The following is a 26,069-nucleotide window of genomic DNA, read 5'->3' as shown; positions in this document are numbered from 1 at the left end:
CTTTTGTCTTTGTCTTTATTTCTAATGTTTTCTGCCAGTTTCTTAAGTGTTCTACTAATTTAATGCAGAGATGTGGTTTTCTTGATATTTTATCATTGTGCTTCTCTTGATTACTATCAGTTTTTGCTGTTCAAGTAGCTGTACGGTCTAATCCGTCCTCCACGTAGACTGAGGTTTGGATTCAGGATGGTTTCAATAAAGGGAGCGAAAGGAAAAATGAAACAAATCGTATCTAAACGAATGTGTATGTCTTATCTACGATTTTTTACATCATACCTAAATCAATTATACAAATCTATTTTGTTTTACCATATAGATACAAAAACTCTTACTATATTTTAGTATTTTAGATAAGAAAGCGACTAGAACACTGGTCTCCTAGTATTCCAACTGAAAACAATGAATAGGAAACGAAAGCGGGAAATCCTCAAAACATCACCAAGCCAACTGGTTTTCCTATACAATGTACTGAATCAGCAATACAATATTTAAAAGAAAATATAGCTGTGGCGGCCACAACTCATGTTCAACGGAGTTTTCTTCACTTACATCCGCCTACTGCCATCTGCTACTACCTTCTTTGTCAGCTGTCATTGCAACAATTACATTAGTGGGCGGGGCCAGCAATGATATTAATTATAAAATTTTCTCACGATTTAATAACCATATATATACATATATAAAGTATAATGTATATATATAAAAAGTATATAAAGTTTTTAAAGATATATAAAGTAAAGAAGTACATATTCTGGGATATATGTTTAAATCTTTATTCTTTGATTTTGTGTTTCATAATTCCAAAGGTACAAATATGATCTAGTACGATACTAGCTCTGGATAAATCATTTTGTCCTTCCATTTAATTTCTATGACTAGGTTCTTATACATTTTATTCTCGGTGTCTTTTCTGAGATTTTAGTATTTAATATGTTTGTCGCCCTGTGATTCTCCTTTCCTTTATCAATTTCCTGGTAAAAATGGAAGCTGTTTTGTCACTTTCCATCCATGCACCATAAGGGTACGTATGTCGTTAAAATCTGGGAAAGGATTTGAATATACAGAAGGGGATAAAACTCATTTGATATTTTCTGGATTTCCTGCTTTGTTCGATTGTTATAAATAACTACAATGAAACAGTTAAGGACATTTTTACGTGTGAAGTTAAAGGTAATGAATAAATATGGACATATGTCTGGACACTACTAATGCTGCTTTACGAATTTATAAGGAGACTCCCAACCAAATAACCTAAAACAAAAAATATACAACAATTAGACTGATTGTATTAGTCATACAATATAGATAATATTTGTGTTGAAAATGTAGAGACTAATTAATTCATTTTTCAGCTATACACGAGCAGCAAACTATATTTAATCTATGACTCATTTGAAATTTACATCATAAAGAATTTGCCATACGGTTTTTCATACGATCAAAATCTTAAAAAAAATAGCTAGCAAACGCTATGTTGCAAGACTATTTCCTAAAGCCGATTTTTAAATCACATATCTCTTATTTAAAATTCGTTATACGTTCTTCTATGTATACTTTTGACTGAAGTTAATTTTTAGACCAAAATGTCTACAAAAATTATATAAAACACTTTAAAATATTTGAAACAACAAAGAAAAAATATTTAAAGATAAGAAATGGAATGGGCATAAACAAAGGATATAGACCCAAAAACAATAGGAAACTGAGGTTGAGTTTACCGAAAGTACAAGCTGATTATAGCGGCAAATGTCAAACATGGAACAAAAAACGTCGGTTTAGCAGTGTTCGCATGTTTTTTAATGTAGATTCTGTATGCTTCACATATAAAAAGATACAGCTTTAGAAAAGTACATTTTGTTTATATTATGTTATGAAATGAATGATTAAATATTTGTTTCTTTGGAGGCAGTTAACTATTTTTTTTTGGCAATTACCCTTTGATAGATTAGGAGATAGATTTGGCAATCATCAAATCAGCAGTTGCCAAATTGCAACAGATGTTTGCAATTAATCTCGAAACAGACAAATATTTACTCGTTATTGTTTCATATAAATTAAAAATTGCAGAATTCATAAAATAGTATAATCAAAATGTACTTTTTAAAAGCTTTCTCTCATATTCGAAGCATACAACATATACATTATAAAAACATCCCAACACTGCCAAACCGAAATATTTTATTTCGTGGTTGAGATTTGCTGCTATATTCAGCTTGTACTTTCGGTAAACTCAACCGGAAACTGATATTAAGAAAATTAAGTTTCACACTATAATGCCTTTTCTTGAATTACACGTCTTACCTTCGTTAGAATCATCGTCATCATCTCCATCGCTAACTTGCCCGGTGCCATCCTCTCCATTGTCTTCTATCTCTTCGTCGACTTCGGTTTCGTTTAGCATATTGCCAGCTCCGGAGAACAGCGACAGCTGCTCGTGATGTGCTTCCATAACGACGCAACAATCCGCCGTTTTCTTTCTATCGAAATGTTTGGAACTGCTGATCGGCTCCTGATCAGATGCGCTGTAATGAAGACTCGTGACGGAAGACGACGATTCGGCCGACACCAGCTGCGTGGAGGACGATGACATTTTACCTACATGAGTCATACCGCCTAGAGAATATTATATTTTTTTATTTACGATAAAAAAAAAGATATAAAGAATTAAAAAAAAAAACTATCAGACATGACATTATAACCTAATCATTCTACAAAATTCTCGTATTATCATAATTAAGTACAAACACCGTTTTTTAAAACAAAAACGAAATTTTTAATACAACGTTCCGTACAACATCAAATTTTATCATATTGCATAATTAATTGCAGAAAATGTAAAAATTAACCAAAGGGTACTTTTCAAACATTCTTTTTAAAAAATATTACACTTTAACGACTGAATCAATCAGCTATTTACCTGTGTATGTCTCATTTATGTTACTGTTATTGGTTTGAAGGGTTTGCTTCCAGTCTGGATCGGGATTCTGCCCATCTGAAGGATCTGGTTCACTGCTCGATATACAATGGACCATCGCCTAAATAACAGGAACCGTAGATAAGAAAATGCCTAACTTTCGTTCTCGAAATAAAAACAATTAACAAAACTGTCGATCAACTATTTGATAGATATTTATTGTTATATTAGAAGCCGCAGTTAGTATGCAGTGCAGGTAAGATCGGCAATGTACCTATTTCTTACGGTTGTCGGTTTGCCCCGAGCGGCGCATCAGGACCGGATTTAAGAATCATAGCAATGGAATATACTCGCACACAACAATTGCCTACGGTTGTAAAAAGTCTATCATTATTGTTTAAACTAAAGCATGATGTATAAATAAGAGAGTTACATTGTCGAACTAAACAATAACATGAAGAAAAATACTATAAAAAAAGTAAAATATATCAAAAACTCATTTTCGATAGCTTATCTATATTTATCAATTTTCAATAGCTTCCATTGTAAACACATTCTTTGGGAAATAAAGATCATTAAGTCATTAGTAGAAGCGAATCAGTTTTAACCCCCATTGTCCACGCAAAGCAAACATGTCTCTTTGTCGATTTGGATACTGGCCATTAGACCAAAAACTGTTGGCAAAAACTATGAAAGCTCAGTTCTATTTCATTTTCGCAAGCGGATGAAGTACCTGCATCATGGAGCCGTTGCCAGTATCTGTCGTGAATTTCAAACAGAGTATGACTCTTAAAACGTATGGTGTTAAATGTATTGAACTATCACCTGAACTTAAAAAATGGTGAACGCTTGACTATTACTGTGGAAAAAGTTTCGAAAATGTGCGGTGTGAGTGTTCGCAAAATTTATGACATCCGTGAAGAGACCCAGCAAGGCGAAATGAAACCGGTACAAAAAAGGAAGAAAAACAGTTTCCTGTCCATTTCACGTGAGAATACTTACGTAGAGGGGGTGAAATCTCGAATAAGGAATATTGTCCATGATTTTTTTTTGAAAACATACCACCAAACCGTCGACAGCATAATGAACAGTGTGAAGGATGATGAGGACCTACCAGCTTTTTTAAAAACCACATTTCGTAGGCTATTAAATGACATGGGTTTTGAATATGGTAAAAGAGGTCGAGCTTCGATGATGATCGAAAGAGAAGATATCATATCCTGGAGACACAAGTACCTCAGAATAATAAAAACATTGAGGAAGAAGGATAATGTAAACCTTGTTTATACCGAGGAGTTTTGGACTAACGTCGGTGCTCCAGTGAATAAGGAATGGAGGGACACAACGAACAAGAATACCGAGATGATTTCATAAAAGGGCTCTTTACTGGACTGAAAGCTCCGACCCAAAGAGGTCCTCGGGATGTCTTTTTCATGCTGGAAGCGAAACTGGCTTTGTGGCATGGGCCGAATTATCATCTTGGACAAGAAAGGAACCGGAGATTACCACAACGAAATGAACGGGGATCTATATGAAGAATGGTTTGAGAAGACGTTGATTCCAAACTTGCCGAAAGACAAAGAAAACGTTGTCGTTTTGGATAACGCGTGATATCACTCTCGCAAATTTGATTTCCCGAAAAAATTGTGGAACAAAAGGCAAATCAAGGATTGGCTAATCGAAAAGAACATTTTCTTCGAGGAAAATTACCTAAAAAGTGAATAAACGGATACTGCGGCCGCATTTAGAAACGAGTACCTACGACTTGAGATTTTGAGACTGCCGCCTTACCATTGCGAGCTGAACCCGATCGAGATGGTTTGGAGTCAGTGAAAAGGAATGTGGATTCAAACAACGTCGATTTTAAAGAAAAAACGGTGAAACGGTTGATAAATGAAGCTTACCAACGCGTATCTAAAGAGCTGTGGCATAATTATGTGAACCACGTCAAGAAAGTAGAAGAAAAAATGTTTGCGGTGGACAATTTGCATGAAGATATTGAACCGGTGATAATTAATATAGGAAATGATTCAGAGGATGAGGACGATTTAGCTTTGGATTGATATTAGTATTAATTAACAAGAAATATCTCAGATTTAATACTCATTTGTTTTTTTAGTTTTGTATATTGTTACGTAAAAATATGAGTCATATTAAAAACATGTAAACATCTTGTTTATTCACGTATGTTTTAGATTTTACGAGACCCTTCGATTAGCTGGCAGAAATTTACCTGAACCGGTCGAGACGATGACCCGGATTTACCTTCTGGACGAGCCGATGTGAAAATACCAGTTTACCGCTGGTCGAGAGGGCTGTCGATGTTTCTAGCTTAACGGTACTGGCATATAAAACAGGAGCTTTCATGGAAGGGAACAGTTAGTTAATATCTGAAGACCCGCGCACGCGATTTTAATTGTAGCGTTCGTATAAAATAAATTATGTATTATTAGTGGTTAATAAACTTATATAAATTATCGTGCTTTTTAATAAATTAAAATAAGAACAATATAATAAATTAATAAAGACATTATAAATTAAATAAAGACATAGCATTTAAATAAATTCACAACAATATATTTATCGTGCCGTAAAGGGTAAACTACTTGCGTTTTTTTATATATGTATATAAGTATAGTATTTTTCATATAAAAATGCGTGCACGCCATTTAAGATTTACGACGTCAGAACCCCACAGCGTTGCCAAAACATCAGAATAGTTAGTAAGTGAGGAATTTTTAAAATGTCAACTATTTGTCAAACTATTATATTAACAGTAAATACACTTAGTTTTAAGATTACTGCAATACACTAAAATACGTAAGAAAACATTTTAATACAAAATTATACATTCTAAATTTTAAACTTACCACTTTTAGAGCATTAATAGTAAAAATATCCCGCCATTATTTCTTGTTTAAAATAATCTATCTTATATGAAAGCTTATCAGCTTTCTACAGACTATTTAGTTGTTTTGGCATAGTACAATCACAATACACAACAATAATTAGTTTTTACAGCTATTAATCTAAATTTAATATGTATTTATAAATACATTCTATAATATATTATGATCAAATTGTGTAATAAATCAAAACATAAACAAAATTCTTACTCTAAAAAAGCGGCAACCCTTTAAAACAATTTTGCCACACGCTGAACTGTCAAAATATTTAAAGTATTCCCGTATCAGTTGCGTACAATTGTCTAATAGATTTAATTAAAATTATTATTTTGTGGAATATTAGACTTAGAGTTATTTCATAAAATTTTTATTATTAATAATAACAAATATTTTTGGTTAGTTAATCAATATAATTCTAAAAATTACCAATATAATGATAACATTTTTCTGATTATTATACCATGTTGACGCCTATGAAAGATCGAGCAGTTCCGTATGGGTTTCGTATTATTAGCTGTGTTAGGAAAATTTGAACTCTAAGGTTGACGTTCTGGAAATTTTAAATATAAGTGACGTCACTTTATATAAATTGTGACGTGCACGCATTTTTATATGAAAAATACTATATTTACGAGGTATAAGATATTTTATTGTTTGTTATTTCCTGACCGTGTATATTTAAATAGAACCTTTTTTATTTCCTGGGTTTGTCGGTCTGATGTAAATCAAACTATTTAAATTTTGCTTAAACGTTTCTGCAAATTTGCCATTTTCAATAAGCACTTTATTAAACTTTAAACATTACATTTTATAATTAACTTTCATGTTTACACTTTTTTTAAATATTTTTATACATTTTGAAAATATTTTTCAAAACTTAAACATAAAGTTAATACCATCAATCAAACGTTATTTATAAAATAAATTGTAAAGACTGCAATTCAACATATATTGGACAAACACACCAATACCTACATAGAAGAATTGTTGCACACAAACATAGTGTTCAAACCAAGGCATTAAACACAAAAGCCCTAGCTAAAGGTTCTCTAGAAAATAGCCATTCTTTTGATTTTGAAAATGTACAGATTTTGGAAAAAGAACAAAATTACAACAAAAGATGCATATTGGAGATGATTCACATAAAAATGAAAATGATTCACAAAAAAAAATATGTATCATAATTTAATAAATTGAGTTGTCTTTTTTAAATGCACTATGGCAGATATTTAAGATAGGACCCTGAACCACTCCTAGTTTAAGATATCTGCCAGATGTCATCTGTCAATGTCAGATACCAATTTTTAATCGATGTTAAACTTTTTAAAAAAGTGTAAACATGAAATTTAATTATAAAATGTAATGTTTAAAGTTTAATAAAGTGCTTATTGAAAATGGCAAATTTGCCGAAACGTTTAAGCACAATTTAAATAGTTTTATTTACATCAGACAGATAAACCCAGGAAATAAAAAAGTTTCTATTTAAGATATTTTATGTACACAGGCATTTTTTATAGAATTAATTTGTTTTTTTTTTGTTTATTCTCTTATTTAACTCAGTTAAATTAATGAGTAAAGATTTTTGAAACGAAGCGCGTACGGTCCTGATTTCTCAGTCTCGAAAAACTACCACACACCTACCACTGTGTCGACATGAGCGGCATCACTGCGCGCCGTAAGACCAACACTGCATTCTCACTGCGGCTTCTACTATATTAAATATGTGTTAAGTTATTCGACGTTAAGTAAGATTGTGTTATATTCTGCTACAATTTTAGGTTAGAGTAGAATATACAAAACGCAAAACATCACAAAAGTCAAAATTTACAAAAAAAAATTAAAAACGAACCAACGTCATACAGTCAAAAAGTTTTTTGACGACGATGGTACTGGTACAAAGACAGAAAGAAAAGCGAAGGATAATGGAAAAATAAAAATAGAAAAAATCAGCAACGAAGCAGTAAGAGAACAATAATTGAACTACTTGTAAAACATAGTGAGAGAGAGAGTAAAACGAGAAGTGAAAAATGTTTGCCGCAAACTAGAACAAAATAATAAGAAGTCCAGGAAAAAACACAAAAAACTAGAACAAAGTTGTGGTTAAACTCCTAATAAGAAGAGAAACAACTTGAGAAAGGAAAGAATAAAAAAAAAGAAGTACTCACCATGGTACAGGATTGAGATTCGGATCTAACATTATCGTGTCTAACTGCAGTACAGCTCAACGGTACTGGAGAGAGCCCGTCATCGGTGTGGGTGGTAGTATCGGCAAGAATGGGACTCTGCATCTCAGACGCCACTGGAACAGGACTCATCGTCGTTGTATCCGGTGGACTTGCGGCTGAAATCGTCGACGTCTGACACGAGGTGTTGGTAATGATCGCCTGTACGTTTTGATTTACTGCCGTTTGAGTTGATACTGACTGTCTGCAGTGACTAGATGATTTCGGGCTTTCTCTAGCTTCTTCGATGCCTGAAAACAACAATTATCGGTCATTTGACATAATACGACTCTTAGGAAGTATAAGACTAGAGTAGCCGCACCGCTCAAAAGTTATTACAGTAAATAGACTGGGTAATAGAATAAAATAAAGACCAGGAGTCTTCTTTTCACTATTACCTGAAAAAGATATTGAAATATATCGAAAAATTCTGCCTATATTTGAAAGACAGTGAAAAAAACTCACCAAAGATGACCTAATAGAAAATCAACGCTTAAGTAATTTTTAATATTTTAGGAAATAGTTTTACTGTACCTGCAGTTAAAGTAGCTGGTTTGGGAACACCTTGCTGGGTTTGCTGGTTATTCTGGAAGTTTTGCAAGCCCTGATTGGTCAACATTGTAGTCTGCTGTTGCACTATCGTTGTGTTTTGCTGCAGAAACGTAGTATTTTGATTGGAAGTCTGATTGGAAACGGGAATAGTGGAAGCCAAGCTGCAAGGAACGATCAGAGTTTGCCCATTCATCTGGATATACTCCTGTTGGGTCGGCTGTAGCGAGTTGCTGGATCTGATCTGTTGTGGAGGACTGTTGAAAGTCACCTGTTGGTTGGGGCTCACGCTCGCTACAAGAGGACTAAGCTGTCCGCTGAACTGGGATCCGTTCATGATGAATTGTCCCCCATTGGGGGACAAAAACTGCGCTACTGGACTGTGCTGTTGCTGGATGATCTTTCCTTGAGAAGTGGGAGCTCTGATAACCATTCCAGATGGTCCAGCTGCAAATATAGTTTGCCCGTTGTTGAATAGACCATTATTCTGGACTGAAGTGAGCATATTTTGGCCGTTGACGTTCTGGAATTGTAGCTGCATGCCCAAATTGGAAGTATCTTGAAGGATTGTTGCTGTACCATCTGGATTAACGACCATGCCTCCCAAGTTTGGTACAATGAACTGATGAATAGCCGGGAAGTTTTGAACTACACCGGTACTGTTAATCAAATTAACCGGCTGTAATAAATTAATTTGCTGAGATTGAGAATTTGCTATAAGCTGCTGGGTGCCCAAATTCGAGTTCGCCATGGATTGATCATTCATTATTATCTGAGCTGGAGCTCCTGTTTTATTTGGAACAATGGTCACAGCTTGCATGACGGGTGTAGCTGTCACAGATTGAGGGCTGTTCATCTGTATCTGCTGCGGGAATCCTTGAGGCGAAATCACCATCCCGGGACTCTGTTGGGTAGCGAATTGCAACATACTAGCTACAGTCTGAGCAGATTCCTTCCTCTTTTTACCCTTCTTCTTCGTATCCGGCGACAGTAGCGGTGGTACCCTCCGTGTGTCAGAGTTTTCAATTTGTATCGGCTGTTGAATGAGATTTCCTGTCACAAATTGGGGTAGCTGCAAGTTCTGACCGACAGGAACACCGTCCATAGTCATAGTGACTCCAGGTTGAAGAACAAAAGGCGCTGGAAGAGCATTTACTAAAACTGCCTGTTGGCCAAGAACCTGCTGTCCAACAGTTGGAATAACAGTGCCCACAGAAGATGTAACGGTCGTTACCATAGGTGATACAGTAACGGGAGGCATACCTGCGAAAACAAATATATATTTAAATTGAATTTTTCCAAAGGTAAACATTTTAGTACCTTCATTGGTGATGACTTTGGGTGGTACTTGTATGTCTTCGTGTGATCCGCCCATAACGATTTGTTCCCCAGAAGACACGAGAATATGTTGTTCTTGATGAGTACCATCTGGTTTACCTATTTGGGAATTCTGTGATGTATTAGGCATCTGGATACTGCTCACGATGCTTTGGACCATTTCCAGAGGAGATTTTGTCATAGATTGAGACTGGACAGTAGCAGTATTGTGACCAATGGCTGAAAAGTATAAAGGATATATAAAATATATGTTCAAAAAAGTGAGTACCATCGTATCAAAAGTAGATATCTCTTTACCTCTTGTCATCGCTGATGGTGTATTCAATGAAGTTGTTGTAGTATTTGTCCTTCCAGCAAGTACTGAAGTAATTGTGTTGCTGCCTACAGTTCTGCTGCTGGCCATAGTTGTAACCATTGGTGCTTGTGAGTGGAAGCAACACACAGGCTCACTGGATTTAGCACACATCGCCTGTCGGTATTCTTGGTCTGGCTTAGAATATGTCACATAAGTACTTGTGATCTGTGAGTTATCGACAATCCTTTGAGGCGGATCCGGGGTTGGCGGGTCGGAAGTACTTTCCATAGGCGAAATATTGCTAGTACTGACAGTACCACCTTGTATCGGCTGAATATCGACTGTATTTTGATTGAATTGCTTGTCATACGATGTAGAGGACGTTACAGGATCGTCGGGATTAGAAACATGAGATTTAGGAGCCTTTACATGGTAATTCGGTTGAAATCCTTCAGGAACGCAACACCGGCAATATTGATGAGACTTGGTACTGTCAAAACCCGGCTGGACTTGCACCAGATTGTTCTGTGGAAGTGAAGCATTGGGATCTTGAGGCAGCCTAGCGAAATTTCCTCGTGCGGTTTTGAGGAGATTATTTGTAGGTTCATTTGCCGCAGCAGGTAGTTCTTGGGATGGAGAATTTGAAGGACTGTTGATATTCAATGATTGAGGGTTCTGGCACATTGTTCCAGGACTATTACAAGTGTATCCTGAACATCCAGCAGCACCTATACATGTACATACTTTTAAAAAGGACAACTAAGCAAAAATGTAGAGTTATTCAGCAAAAAATATCAAACATTGAATATAGACAATAGATCATTACTTTCTAACTTACCTGTTTGTCTGTTGATGGTGCTATTCAGCAAAGCTGTTTGTTGAGCCAGGTAGCCGCTAGGATCTTCCATAAAAGATGGACTGGAACTTTTAAGATTTTGTGAAAAATTATTCATCATCACAGGCCTATTCTCTTGAGGTATATGACGAATGTCAATGTTTGGACATGAGAAATGGCTATTGGAACATGCTCCCTCCACCTAAACCAAAATAATGACTTTATTAAACAGTAAATCATAATTTTCGACGTACTCACCACTCTGTAAGGTCTATTCTTGCCAAACTTCCCCATCTTTACTTTCTTTCTCTTGACTTCCTCCTGGCATACTGCCAATGGAGGAGTGTGCTGGTAGAGCGGTGGTACTCTCTCGCAGACATTAGGCTGGTTCTGATGTTGCTGTTCTAGTTGTTTTTGCTGTTGTTCTAGATGTTTCTGTTGATCTATGGTCGTAGGCCGACGCACTTGATTTTGCCAGTTAATTTTCTGCTGGTTGGGTTGGAGAGGAGCCTGGGCGACAATGTGATTAGGTTGATAAAGCATTCTGTGAGGTCTAAAGCTGGGATTTACCTGATTGAAAGGTCTAATATGCCTATGGGGACCACACAATTGAACCTACGGATCAATCAAGAGTGAGTATTCATCAAAGTTGTAAGAAATTAGTATTTTACCTGTTGGTACTGTTGGGGGTTGCAGAATTGTGGTTGGAGTGGCTGCATATGACGTTTGGGTTGATTCCTATCTATAATTTGATTATTTTCTACCAATTTCTGTTGATTTGGAGCATTAACCCGCACTATTTGGATGTGTTGGGGCCTTCCTGGTCCTGTAGGTTCATTTGGTTGTCGACTAATGAAAATGCGATGTTCTTCTGATTCTTTTGGCATGTGGGCGATCATTCTAGGTCCTATAACATAAAATGTGGTTCATGAAATATTGCTGAAATAAAATTAAAATCATACTGTATTTATCCTTTCTCCAAATCTCATACTAGTTAATAAACTAAAGAGACCAACAACACTAATTGATGTGTTATATATAACTCATCAATAATAATATTCTTATACTTAAAATTAACTCAAAAATAATAACCTTCGTGTTAAACAGAACGAAAAGATCGTCAACTACAGGGATCTGGAAATTCAAATACAAAAATAATAATGGACAGTGGAGAATGATAAGTACCCAGGCAATACCTATTATTCTGTCTACTACTGGAGTCATTCCGAAGAACCTCCTACAGAACATAAAAAAGTCTCTCTCAATGTCCAGATGTGTACGAAAATTTTTGGAAGATACTCCAGCATATCAAAAAAAAAGTCTCTCTCAATGTCCAGATGTGTACGAAAATTTTTGGGAGATACTCCAGCATATCAAGTCACCTAGGACTCGATAACAAGGAAAGAGTCCCACCAGAGCTCAATCCTTTTGATACCGTAGGTATCTTTGATGAGTAAATTTTCCCGTTTGAGGTAGTGAGACCTAGTAGTGAGGTAGTAAGGCTACATCTGGACATATACTAATAACGCTATAAGAAGTATTAGGTATGTTTCTTTGTTTTATAGTGTAGCACTAGTTCTTAAAGGGTGTAGAAGTGCTACACTAAGTAGTTCCTTTGCAAGGTGTAGTGCTACACCACTCTGTTCCATTGAAAAGCGTAGAAAAAAAGGTTTTAACACCGTTGTAGATAAATCTACACTTGCTTACGAGAGGGTGACTACAACTAATCGTCTTTGCGCAGTATCATCTAACAGAGCTTGACAACTGTTTAGCTGTCACATGTGGTTGTTTACAAAAAAAAATGTCTACAAAAAGTATCTACAAATTTTAATATAATTTTATTTTTTATTTTGTTGTTTTTGTAATTAAATTTTGAACATAAAGTTGGTCCGAGTACATAATATTAATGCAATCTACGTCATTCCAATTTGCGTGTTCCCTTACAAAAGCAGTTGAGCTCTGCAGTGTGCCACGGATAGCTGAACTGGTCTTCTGGATAATAAATTTACTTCATGAAGTCGTCGACGAACTATCCGCGTACTTACATCCACATTTAGGACTTCGTTCGGGCGATTTGACAGCTCACCTGAAGTTAGATGTCTATTTCTTAAACACGAAGAATTCAAAAATCGATCATTGTGTGCAGATGTTGCACTCCTATGGCCTAATCCTGACTTTCTGCCGTTTTGATTGAACCGCTGAATAGCTCTTTGAACAGCACAACGATTTATACCTAGCGCCTGAGCGGCGTAATATTGGCTACAACCATCTTGCCACGGCTATTGCTGCATCCGTCAGTGTTTATGTCATTCTGATACATTTAAAAACTCTGAATTCAAAATGTTTCAATACCAAATTGGTCTGGTTGTTAAAATCAGTACCATAACAAATGAATTTCTTGCCACTTATCGAACTAAATTTGTATATGTCATACAAAAAGTTCTAAGTTTTAAAACTCGCTATAAATGGGAAAGATGTCATGGATCGAATTGTTTGCACCTTAGTATAGATAAAATTTATTTAAATTAAAGAAGAAATACCGAAAGTAGAAGAAAACAAAACAAAACAATCTACAGATAAACATGTAGTAAAATAATGTGACTTGAACTGCAACTCAAATGTTAACTACACTAGAATGTTCCTCTGTTTAGTGAAACAGCTATGATTTTCGGTTGACACTAAACAGTGTAGATAGACTACACTCAATACACTCGAAAGTGCTACACTACAAAACAAAGGAACAGACCTATTCACTTCTTTTTTTTTTTTAATTTTAGGAGCAAAACCCAACACCATAAATCTTAGTTTAAAAAATGAATATTTTTTACTACCCACAAGAGCAATATTGGAAAACATATCTGTTAAAATAACTGAAAACTGTAAAATATGATAAAATAAAAAATTATGTTTACATACCAGTAGGATGTGCCATATGATACACATTTCCTTGAGGATTATTTGACCCACTTCGGACTTGAATGATTTGTCCATTAGGACCCAATACCTGGCGAGACTGTGAGTTGAATGTGTTAGGCATGTTATTGATCTGGTGAATTTGATCGTTCTTTAGGACTTCTTGAGATTCGTTGGTGGAGTTTGATTGCTGGACCATGACAGTTCCGTCAGCTAAGACTACTCTATTACCCTGCTGGTCTTGATATTTTACAAGATGGTTTTGTTGTGGTATATTTGGGGGATACTCAGGGAAAATCTGGAATTAAAAAATGAATAACAGTAGGTTTGGAAGTATGTATATATAAAGCATAAATACAAATTCCTAAATGAATTAAACACTTACCTGTTGTTGTGTTGATATATCTTTATCAGAATTTTGATTCAATGCTATTTTTTCACGGTGAGTTATTATCTGGGAGACCGGTACTCCTTCCATATAAGGCAAACCAATTCTTCGCTTTTTCTTTTTCATATTTTGGTCTAAAATGCAAAAATGGCGTTATATGTACAAAAAACGAATAGACCCAGTTAAACTTTTGATTGTAATAATAATATAGTATATACCTCTTTGGAACTTTATATTAGGATCAACAGGAGGAATATCTAAAGCTACCATAGGCATTATTTTTCTTTTATGGTTGCATAACTTTGTCATATTTCCAGTTTTTGAATCTGGCATCATTACATAAGGTTTCCCAATGACCTAAAGCAGATATTGTTATAATATTTTCAATCTAAACTTGTTTATTTTAATACTTACTTTGGGATCAAAATTAAAGACAGTTTCATGCTTGAAGTGGCACTCCAAACCACATTTGCAAGTACCTGCTGTCAGCAAATACTCCTTAATTTGTTCAGGAGACCTTAAAGCTGTATTACTAGGGCTGAAAATAAACAAAAAAAATAACAAAATGAAATCAATATCAATTATTTATCAACACAAATACACTTGACAATGTCTGGAATTCATAGAATTGATCTAAACAATGAAATTATTTCTAAATAGGATTACCTAATATAAATAATAGATCCATTATTTAATAAACGCTTCCATCCAAAAGGTACAGTAATAGTAGGCCTCTGCATAGGACCAAAATTTTCAACTACTTGACTGGAAGATTGCTGTTGAATCTGTTGGTGCTGGTGAAGCTGTTGCTGCTGTTGAAGCTGCTGTTGCTGTTGAAGCTGTTGTTGTTGTAGATGTTGCTGTTGTTGTTGAAGCTGTTGCTGCTGAATCTGTTGTTGTTGATGAATCTGCTGTTGTTGAAGCTGCTGCTGCTGCTGTTGAAGTTGTTGTTGTTGCTGGATTTGTTGCTGTTGCTGGATTTGTTGCTGTTGTAGATGTTGCTGATGTTGATGTTGTGAGAGTGGTGATCCAACAGTAAGTACTACATTACCAGCTGATACATTAATATTGGGATCATATACAACCATTTCTGAAGATTGGTTGTGGAGCACTTGAGATCCATCATCTGAAGAACTTAAACTACTACAGCTGGAGTCTGCAGCTTCAAGGCGAACAGTATCATAGCAGACACCCTAAAAGAGATTTTTAAATAGTTGCTATACTTCGTAAAATTTCAAGATAAGCTCGAGGTAACAGTTTCAGCCACATGATCGGTGGGTGTAACGTGTCATCTCAACTTGTCACAACAACATTGACAACAACACACCCACTGATCACGTGTCTAAAACTATAGACTTTGTACTATAGACAAAAAATATACCTGAATAGCTCCTTCTGTCGCCAGCACCTTATTATAGTCCTGGTCCACATATGAATCACAGTTAGTACAATCTTCTCTCACCCTGAGGGTATTACAAACAGTGCCAGAGGCTTGTTTTTCTTCTTGTAATAACTCCACATTCTCACATGTACCATTGTGGAAAGTGACATCATTTTGTGGAAAACCACTTTGTGGTATAGAGGGATAAATACAACTGCAAAACACACATTAGATAAATTAGGTTAGATTTTTAATCGACAAAACTGTATAGACGGTTTGACAGTTGAAATGTGTAGTATGAGATATTACAAAATGGCTCTCTAGAGATTCATCAATTTTTATAATTGACGAATTCCTAGAATATTTTTGTAAATCTTAAATAAAGAATCAAGACGTCAAACTCATTATTTTGCTTGTAACTTAAAAACTTGTCTATTTACAAATTTGAGGTCAACAGACAATTGTTTTGGAAAAAAGAGATATACACAAAATGAGATATGCTAAATTGTAATCGGTTAATAAACATAAAGGTGATTGCAAAATAAAAAAATGGCTGTTTTTGAATATTGTTAATAACTTTTTTATTATTTATTAAAATTTGTTTAAATGTATCAGAACTTGAGGGTCTTATCCTGTTTGAATTGTGCGCAAAAGATAAGCCAAATTGGTTTAAAAGTTATTGCGAAATTTAATTTAGCAATAACTTCAATAAGATTTTTTTAAAGAAGGGCTTATTTATAAGGCTCGTCCAAATATTTTGACTGAATATACCACAATCATCCGAGGCTTATTTTTTTAAGATTTATTTTAATAACCTATGTAAAAAAATTACATTTATGTACACAAAATACTCAAGTTCTGGTACATTTAAACAAATTTTAAACAACTAATTAAATAAACAAGTTATTAACAATATTCAAAAACAGCGATTTTGTTGTTCATTTTGCAGTAACATTTCTGGTTATTAACTGATTACAATTTAGCATCTAACAATTTAGGAGTCAAAACCTCTTAGTAAAAATTTTAAATTTTTTAGGAAAGTGAAAAATGTCAATGTTTAATACATATTTTTTCTTTCTTAGTATTTATTTAATTATATATACAAGCTATACGCTCCCAAAGAAACTGAAGCTATTTTCACTTAAATATCCTTTTTGTGTGGGGATTATCCCATTCTGGGATACATACTTTACAGTTTCTGGTATAATTTCCATTCTCCTTAAGTCTTCTTCCACTTGTTGTCTCAGATTAGGTCTACCCCTGGTTCTTTTACTTGGTAGTATCTATTTTGTTAAAACTCTAAACAGATTGCTCTTCTCTCTTCTCATTATGTGTCCATACCATCTAATTCTCTGTGCTTTTATTGGTCTAACTATGTTCTCTTGACCGATCTATTCTTGTCTTTTGTGATTCATCCATTGTCTTGTATCCTCTTCATTTGAATTTAATTATTACTTTGAAAAAAACATAACAATACATAGTTTTCATGAATCTGGAGTTTTGCCAGAACATTCAAAACAATATTTTCAACTACAATCCTCATAAATTTAAAAATAGCCAATTTTTGAGTCATGTGGTTTCGATATTTAACTAACTATATATTAGTACATTATTTTTGAATATAACAAAAAACTTACCCTCTGTTCTGAGGTAATGTATTATTGTAATATTCCCTTTGTTGAACATTTTCAACCTGTGGTTGCTTAACTGCATAGTCCACAAGTTTAACGGTTGATTTCTCTCTGAAGGACTTTACAGGTCCAACTAGGGAAGCATTTGGTGCAGAAAGGACATTATATCCTTCACCTAAAAAAGGACAAAAACATTGCAAACAAACACAGTCAATTTTTAAATCATTAAACATACCTTGAACAATATGATTGGATTCTTGAACTGTTTGTTGCCCCAGAGAGTAAGCCTGAGCAAAATTGTCATCAGATACATATACTATAACATTTTGGATGCCAGAGGCGGAGGATAAGTCAGGTTTTCCTGCCATCGCAACAGCATACCAATGGCTCTATCTTAGAGCTTATTTTTAATTTGCAGTTAATCTGAAATCAACCAATTGTATAAAAAAATATATGAAAAATCATGGCTTAAATATTATCATTGGGACAAAATGGGAAGAACACTATATAGGACTAAAGAAAATAAAGAAACTACTTATAATATAAAACAAAACAAATATATCAATGTAATACGCATAAAAATTACAACAATAGATTAAATTTAAAATATATGTAAATAAATATAGTAGAGCATCGATTAACCTAACAACCGCTTATCTGAACTCCTAACAAAAGACAAGCATAAGCACAAGCATTTATGTCTTAGTATGATTCTTCTGACAGATCCATAAGTCCTAAACAGATTAAACTTGTCTTAAACACGGCTATATATACATAAATTTACTCAATAAATATTCCAGGGAGAACTTATTTCTGATCTGATTCTTTTGGAAAAGCAGTTCAATTCAACGAAAAACCTGGAGAGCTGTCAAATCTTTAAGCAAGCACAGGCTGGTTAAAACGATTTAAGTTGTGACCTGTCATTCATGAGCTTCAAATACAAGGATAAAAACTTCGACTATAATTATGCCCTTCAAAACATTTACAATGCAGACGAAACTGGGCTCACATGGAAAGGTTTTCCAAGAACAACTTTAGCGTCACATTGTGAATTAGCAGCACCTGGACCTAAAATAAGCAAGGGTCGAATCACTATCTCAGCATGTGCTAAAGTGACTGGCAGCCACTGATTGCCCATGCTTGTCATTGCTAAAATCAAGAAACCATGCTGTTTTAAACGCATTAATATGTCTGCGATCTCTGTCATTTACACTTCACAAAAAAGTTCTAGGGTGGACAGTATAATTTTATGGAATGGTTTATAGAACCTTTTATATCCTCTGTTAAAGATCATTAAGAAAATATTATTGCTTCTTAATAATGCCACAACTCATCAATGTTGAAATGAAAAAGACCTGTCCTTAAAGAACTATATGATGTAGCTGCTCATAAATGGGGAGACTTGGTTCAGCAGATGAAAACTGAAGACTTTTAGAGTGCTAGTAATTAAAGCTTAAAAATCTTCAATTTTCATCAGTACTGTAACTAGAATATGTTTTGTTGCAAAGACTGCACTTTTTTGTTTAATTTCAATTTGTTATTTAAGAAATAAATACATATGTAGGTATGTAAATTTTCATTCACCTGTGAATAAATATTTATGTATGGCTCTATCAATACAGTTTGGTTTTTACAAAAAAACTGATTTTCTGAACACTCTTGTTGCCCAATTAGTTTGGATAATGGATACTCCACTGGAGTGTCCAGAATGGACATATATATGTTTAAAGAAAAAGCAGCTAAGGAAAGTGGAACATTATGTATCAAGTAACTTCAAAATGCATGAAATATCTTTCACACTTTACATTACTAATGTTTGTGGGCCATAGCAAAGAAATCAACAAATTGAATAAAAAATAAATAGATTAAATTTAAAATATATGTAAATAAATACAGTAGAGCATCGATTAACCTAACAACCACTTATCCGAACTCCTAACAAAAGACAAGCATAAGTAACTTTATGTCTTAGCATGATCCTTCTGACAGATCCATAAGTCCTAAAAACATTAAACTTGTCTTAAACACGGATATAGATGATGCTATATATACATGGTTTACTCAATAAATATTCCAGGGAGAACTTATTTCTGATCTGGTTATTTTGGAAAAGCAGTTCAATTCAACGAAAAACCTGGAGAGCTGTCAAATCTTCAAGCAAGCATAGGCTGGTTAGAATTATTTAAGTTGTGACCTGTCATTCATGAGCTTCAAATACAAGAATAAAAACTTCGACTATAATTATGCCATTCAAAACATTTACAATGCAGACGAAACTGGGCTCACATGGAAAGGTTTTCTCAAGGAAAAATCATTGCTCAGATATTATCATTCAGAAAATGGAAAGGAAACTATATAGGACTAAACAAAATGAACAAAATATGATTAACTCTGTTCATTTTCTATTAATATAACAAATCAGATATTTCTATGCATAAAAGGGAGCAAGTGTTTCCAAAGGGAAAGGAAATCCTCTTGATATACTTATAATATAAGATAAAACAAGTATATCAATGGAATACAGAAAAAATAACAAAAATTTATTAATTTAAACTATATGTAAATAAATACATGTGTTTAAAGAAAAAGCAAAGGAGTAAAGCTGGACATTATGCATCATAAAATACTTTTCATATTTTACATTACTAAAATATTTGTGTGCCATATTCCATATTAAAGAAATCATTATGAGTATTTCCACTAATACCAAGACTCTATAGACCATAATTACATTTTTTGAAGTTTTAAAGCAAGATTAGTACAACTCACCCAATTTGTAGATTCTCTTCTAAGAAGTTCATATGTTTTAAAATGTCCCCAATTACAATTTTTGAATATTCGCGCGTGAAGAAGGTCCAATTTATATACATTTAAAATCATCAGCAATAATTTTTTTATAATTTTAATGGTGACCTCAATTTTTATTGTCAGTAGAAAACACTGATTTTCTTAAAATTAAATTGTATAGTATCAAATTTACTTTTAAAATATAATATTACAGATAAATAGGTATGAGAACTTGTGAAAATCTTGTGTAAATTTCAAAAAACTGCCCAATGAACTTTCTAAAATGTGTAAAGTAAAAGATGACTTACTGGCTATGATAAACACTCTGTATATGTAATACATAAATACAATTTTAATAAGATATTTATAGAAATAGGTACTAATTTATTTTTGAGCAATAATTTGATGGATGCATTGTTTGTATAAAGAGCCTCATATCCATATTAAGACACTCCCTTTCTTGATGGATCACAACAAACAAAACCCTTAGGCAGGGCACACTTACAGCTGGAATAACCCAAACATCCACTTGCAGAATTTATAATCAATACAACTTAAACAAAACGAAAATAAAAAACAGTGGTCTTTTCTCTAAATAAGAAACTTTTGACAGAAAGAACATCCACTAAATGACATTGGAGGATAAAAGATCGCTAAAAGTTTATTTCAATAGCGAAATTACATACCTGCATGTCGTATAAGCGTATCCTAAGTAAAGCGAAATTGTCCAATTTACCATTACAATCTGTTCAGCAACAGAAAAAGAGTTCATATACAGGATATAGGTATTTGAATTGACCCTAGTGTCAGTCTAACACCTGCTGATGTGAAATTAGGTTGTACGCGGTCCGTACGCAAGCCATTTCGCTACGTTTTAGTCATTATTAAACTTAATATCACTAAAATATTTAAATAAAGCAAGAAAAACACAATGATTTGTTCTTATTAACAACTAACACTAAATAAAACATAAAACAGTCACTAGAAAATGGAATTCTTCTCCCACTCCTTTCGACAAGACCAGACAGCGCGACAACCGACAGTTAGCTGACAGAAACGGTCAATTCGATTTTTAAAAACACAAAGGCAAAATAAAAAGCAAATAAAACAAAAAATATTAAATATCACTGAAAATGGTGTTTCTTAACTTATTATCTATTTTTATTACAAGTAGGTAACAAAAATACGAATTTAATTTAAACTGTGAGCTGGATTAACAAATTTTCAAATTATCTCGATTTTATCTTTTCTTCGAAATCGATTGTAGCATTTTCGACTGGTAGCATAATATGTGTTGCCTATATTTGAAAAACTTCTCTGTTCAAATATTTACCTACAATTACATAATAATAATTATAAACATAACTTCACATAACATAACACTTTTTGAATTACATGATGTTGTAGGATTCTTTTGTAACACCAAAATTTAAACGAGTCGAACTTATTTATATGCAATTGTTTTAATGTCCGCGCTTCTAAGCCTCAAAGAAAAGTAGAGAACACGTACACCGAAGCATCCTTAGGCTTAGTCTAACCTTCTATTCCAACCACATAAAAACTTTTTAATTTTAATGAATAGGTATCCACGCCCTCAATTACAATTCTTGTTTCTTGTAATAAAATTATTTCATATAAATACAATTATTGTTAACATATTTAGTTTATAATTAAATTTACTATCAAATGATATTTTTTATATTATATTACTAGCTGACCAGGCAAACTTCGTACCGTTTTAGAATTAAATAATATGTCTAAAAAATTAATAGAAAATAAAACCAAAAAAACACTCAAAAATATTATTCGTGGAAAAAGTTAAATTATTCTGATACTTTTTTTTTGCTTTATTAAATATACAACGATGACAGTTTTCGGTCACGCGAATAATTGCCCATGCGCAAAACATGTCACCTCTAAGTTAATTCCGCAAACTTCGAACGGTTGGCTTTGTGATTTGTTTATTGGCATTGCAGAAGCCAAAAGCACGGGAAATTGTAAACGTTTAGAATCAAATGGTACGTTCGTTGAAATCATTAGTTTTTATATATATGAGAATACCGAATCAGCATCTTAAGACGAGATTCCAGAAAAATACCGGTTATAGAAGTTCGATGGGTAGTGGGTAGGAACTCCTTGGATTACATTGGACAGTCCTGTCAGGGAAAATTAATCAGTCCCTGCCCTCCACAGATTCCAGGTGGTCCCTGACCCGGAGAACTAGTACCTGTTTAGGGTCTCTTGTCCAGGGTTACGGATGAAGACCACAACGGCAATAACGGCGGAGAAGGGTACCTTCTGTATGACGAGAATGGCAGAAGTGGCGACCCCAGATTTTAGGGCTAGTATATAAAGTCAATTCTGACCGAACGATCGCCTTTATAAGCGATTCCACTTACCTTGCCAACGGTCTCTGGATAGAAGCGGATGTGTATACGTGAGGCAGGGCACTCTTTTGTCCTTAGGGTGGTAATAGTCTCTTTTGTCCTTAGGGTCGGAATAGTCTCCAAGGATATCCCAAGAAAGACAAGGATGGAAAAGACATTGCAAGCAACGGCCCCTAGTCTGTAACAGGCCTTAAGTGGCCAAAGGGTGCTAAGAATCTCCGCGAAGAAAAACAATGCTAGGAACCACCCGAAAGTGGGAAAAACCCCAAAGCTAAAACTAGATACTTGGAAGGTTAAAAGTATTTACATCACCGGTAAACTAGACAACATAATACAAGAAATGGAACGATGCGACCTAGACATCATAGAACTTAGCGAAATCAGATGGCCTAACAGTGGTAAATGTACTAAAGAAAAAGTGACAATGTATTACTCAGGAAATAACTACCCAATCATTATAACGGAGTTGGATTTCTAGTTAACACAGCCTCAAACAAATCAGTAAGGAACTTCATGGCATACTCAGATAGGACAGCACTACTACAACTCCAAGCCGATCCTGTTGACCTTAACATTATACAAATCTATGCACCAATCTCGGACAAGCCTGAAAATAAAGTAAAACAATTGTACAGAGAGATTAAGGAGTTAATGAAACTGATCAGAAAGAACCAGATACTTATAATCATGGGAGATTTAAATGCGAAGGTAGGGCGAGGACGTGTTGAAGATGTCGTGGGTGACTTTGGCTTAGGGATCGAAACGAGAGAGGTGATGAATGCTAATCCAGTTCTGTCAAGAAGAAAAATTAGTCATTGCGAATACCTGGTACAAACTGCCACCTCGGAGACTCTACATCTGGCAGTCTCCACAACATACGCATGACAACATCGTAAGAAATCAAATGGATTTTGTATTGATTAATCAGAGATACAGAAATTGATTGCGTACCCTGGAACAGATATCGGGTCTGATTACAATCCCGTAGTAGGAGAATTGAAAATTAAGCTTAAGAAAATTAAAAGAAAATCCACAAAGAAAATTGATATAAACAGCTTAAAATAACCTAACGTTAAACTAAAAGTCACAGAAAAATTAAAGGAGGCAATAGCGGATATCACGGCAAGATCTAAAAACCGGCCAGTATAGAAGACAAATGGAATTGTATTAAAAAAGCTATCGTAACCACCACCAAGTCTCTGATCGCTTCCCAAAAGTACAAAAAGAAGAATTGGATGACTGACAAAATATTATCAATGATGGACGACCGCAGATCATTTAAAAACAAAGACCGAACCAAACATCAGCAGATTAACCGACAAATACTAAAAGAGTGTCGCAAAGCTAAAGAACAGTGGCCGCTAGACAGGTGTGCAGAAATGGAGGAAATGGAAGAAAAACATGATCACTTTAACATACATAAACTCGTTAAAGAAGTAACAGGTCATACAAAACTTTGCAGTTTTAACAGTATTGTGAAGGACAATAAATTAATTACTGATCCCAAGGATCTACTTCAACATTGGAGAAACTACACACAGCAACTATACTTAGACAACACTAGAGGAAACTCTGAAAGTGAATATAAAAGTGAACCCACCCCCAAAATATTGAAGTCAGAAGTTGTAATAAGTTCAATCAAACAGAGCAAATGGTGAAAAGCACCAGGCCCAGACGACATTTACATAGAGGTTCTAACAATGTTGAGTGAAGACAATATAGACGCCTTAGTAGATCTTTTTAATGACATTTATGGGTCCGGTCAAATACCACAGTTGGCTTCAATCAACCTTTATACCAATCCCAAAAAAGCCAAACGCTAATAGTTGCGACCAATTCCGAATGATCAGCTTATTGAGCCAGGTCCTAAAACTCCTCTTAAAGATAAATCATACAAGAATATTCAACAGATGTGAAAGAGACATTAGCCCCACACAGTTCGGTTTCAGACAAGGATTTGGCACAAGAGAAGCACTTTATAGCTTAACTGTCCTACTTCAGAAATGCAGAGATCAGCAAAAAGATGTCTTCCTATGCTTTATAGATTACCAGAAAGCGTTCGATTGCGTTAATCATTCAGAATTAGTAAGATTGCTCCAGGAACGTTCGATAGATGAGAATGACCTTAAAATCATAAAGAACCTTTATATGAATCAAGTGGCATCTGCGAGAGTAGGACTGGAATCTACATCATATTTCTCAATCGAAAAAGGTGTACGACAGGGTTGTGTTCTGTGACCCCTCCTTTTTAATCTTTACTCTGAAACCATTTTCGATAGAGCCTTAAGTGACACTGAAGATGGAATCAAAATCAACGGACAGACTATTAGTAATCTTCGCTATGCTGATGATACAGTCATAATAGCTGATAGCCAAGAAGCGCTACAACGACTAATAGATAGAATAAACACTGAAGAGAACGACTGGGCTTGAAGATTAATATAGACAAGACGAAGGTAATGGTGGTTAGCAGAACATGAAATATGCAATTAAATATAAGAATAAACAATACAACATCCAAAAGGTCCCCAAGTTCAGATATCTCGGTAGTTGGATAACTGAAGATCTAGATCCAGACATAGAGATACGTAGCAGGATTGAGCAAGCCAGAACAGCATTTACTAATATGAGAACCTTGCTAAGCAACAGCAGCCTTAACTTAACGCTTCGATATCGCTTTGTAAAATGTTACATTTACTCCAGACTGTTATATGGTGTAGAAACCTGGACCATAAAGGCCAATGTGACCAACCGATTGCAGACCTTTGAAATGTGGGTATTTAAAAGACTACTTACAATTATCTGGACAGATCACACAACAAATATCGAAGTATTAAATCGAATGGGCAGAGAACGAGAATTGCTGCCAATAATAAAAAGAAGAAAAACTGCTATCTGGGTCATATATTTCGAATTTCCAAATACCAGTTCTTAAAGCTTATTATGGAAGGGAAGATAGAAGTAAAACGGGGCATCGGAACAAAGAAATACTCATGGCTTAAGAACAAGGGATTGGACAAACCTCGATGCCCATGCACTCTTTCGAGCCACACAAATCGAGAGGAGTATGCCAGAATTGTCGCCAACATCCACTAATTGGATAGGGCACCATAAGAAGAAGATAGAAGTTCGAGAACTTTTTTGACAAGTGGTTAATTCGTCTTCTAGAATTGCTATTGCTACCAGACGAAAGGCAACAATTAGAGCGTTGTGACTCATAACATCGCCCCCTTCTTTCAGGCTGTTCGCCCCGAACAGTACATAAGTGGACCACGTCGGTGGATTCTGACCTTTATAAGGACACAGTCACTTGGTGGACGACCTTCGGCTTATTTCGAGGCGTCAGTTGCACTCTATATACAAGATCGTTAATCTTCTTGGTAACCATGTAAGGTCCTCTCTAGGTCCGCTGCAATTGAAACTTAGACCTTTCCTTCTGGTTGGTTAATAGAGCCAAACTGCATCGCCTTCTTTGAAACTAACATAAGTTTATTTCTGATCCAACCTAACCTTCATTTGGTCA

The 26,069-nt window shown here is 34.7% G+C and overlaps 1 protein-coding gene across 4 annotated transcripts; it reads right to left on the bottom strand.

Moving 5' to 3' along the window:
• Positions 1-231: 231 nt before the first annotated feature.
• Positions 232-21,185, bottom strand: LOC140446423 (uncharacterized). Of its 4 annotated transcripts, XM_072538981.1 has the most exons (20): positions 20,846-21,185; positions 17,608-17,795; positions 17,379-17,547; positions 15,742-15,955; positions 15,027-15,553; positions 14,775-14,898; positions 14,579-14,717; positions 14,358-14,494; positions 13,976-14,270; positions 11,731-11,966; positions 11,630-11,674; positions 11,318-11,569; positions 11,063-11,261; positions 10,227-10,952; positions 9,912-10,148; positions 8,577-9,854; positions 7,986-8,293; positions 2,918-3,035; positions 2,302-2,613; positions 232-1,251 (listed from the first exon to the last, which is right to left on the bottom strand). In XM_072538981.1, exons 2-20 carry the CDS (start codon positions 17,738-17,740, stop codon positions 1,217-1,219), a joined length of 5,484 nt encoding a protein of 1,827 aa, XP_072395082.1. In that variant the 5' UTR covers positions 17,741-17,795; positions 20,846-21,185; the 3' UTR covers positions 232-1,216. The 4 variants fall into 4 exon arrangements, with proteins under 4 accessions (XP_072395082.1, XP_072395074.1, XP_072395078.1 ...); XM_072538973.1 differs by having other exon boundaries at positions 11,318-11,674; XM_072538977.1 differs by having other exon boundaries at positions 2,302-2,595; positions 11,318-11,674.
• Between the last annotated feature and the right edge of the window lie 4,884 nt (positions 21,186-26,069).

The sequence above is a fragment of the Diabrotica undecimpunctata genome, chromosome 1 (assembly GCF_040954645.1).
Source record: "Diabrotica undecimpunctata isolate CICGRU chromosome 1, icDiaUnde3, whole genome shotgun sequence".
Lineage (NCBI taxonomy): Eukaryota > Metazoa > Arthropoda > Insecta > Coleoptera > Chrysomelidae > Diabrotica > Diabrotica undecimpunctata.
The sequence above is the reverse complement of the archived record's forward strand: the minus strand, read 5'-3'. Positions and strand labels throughout refer to the sequence as shown.

What these genes read in the sequence shown, in the direction of transcription:
- LOC140446423 (XM_072538973.1), bottom strand. Translation starts at nt 17,740, where the DNA reads ATGGCAGGAAAACCTGACTTATCCTCCGCCTCTGGCATCCAAAATGTT. An exon ending in CACCATCAACAGACAAACAG is followed by an intron (nt 10,953 to 11,062) that starts GTAAGTTAGAAA and finishes GTACATGTATAG; the next exon opens with GTGCTGCTGGATGTTCAGGA. An exon ending in ACCAGCTACTTTAACTGCAG is followed by an intron (nt 8,294 to 8,576) that starts GTACAGTAAAAC and finishes TGTTGTTTTCAG; the next exon opens with GCATCGAAGAAGCTAGAGAA.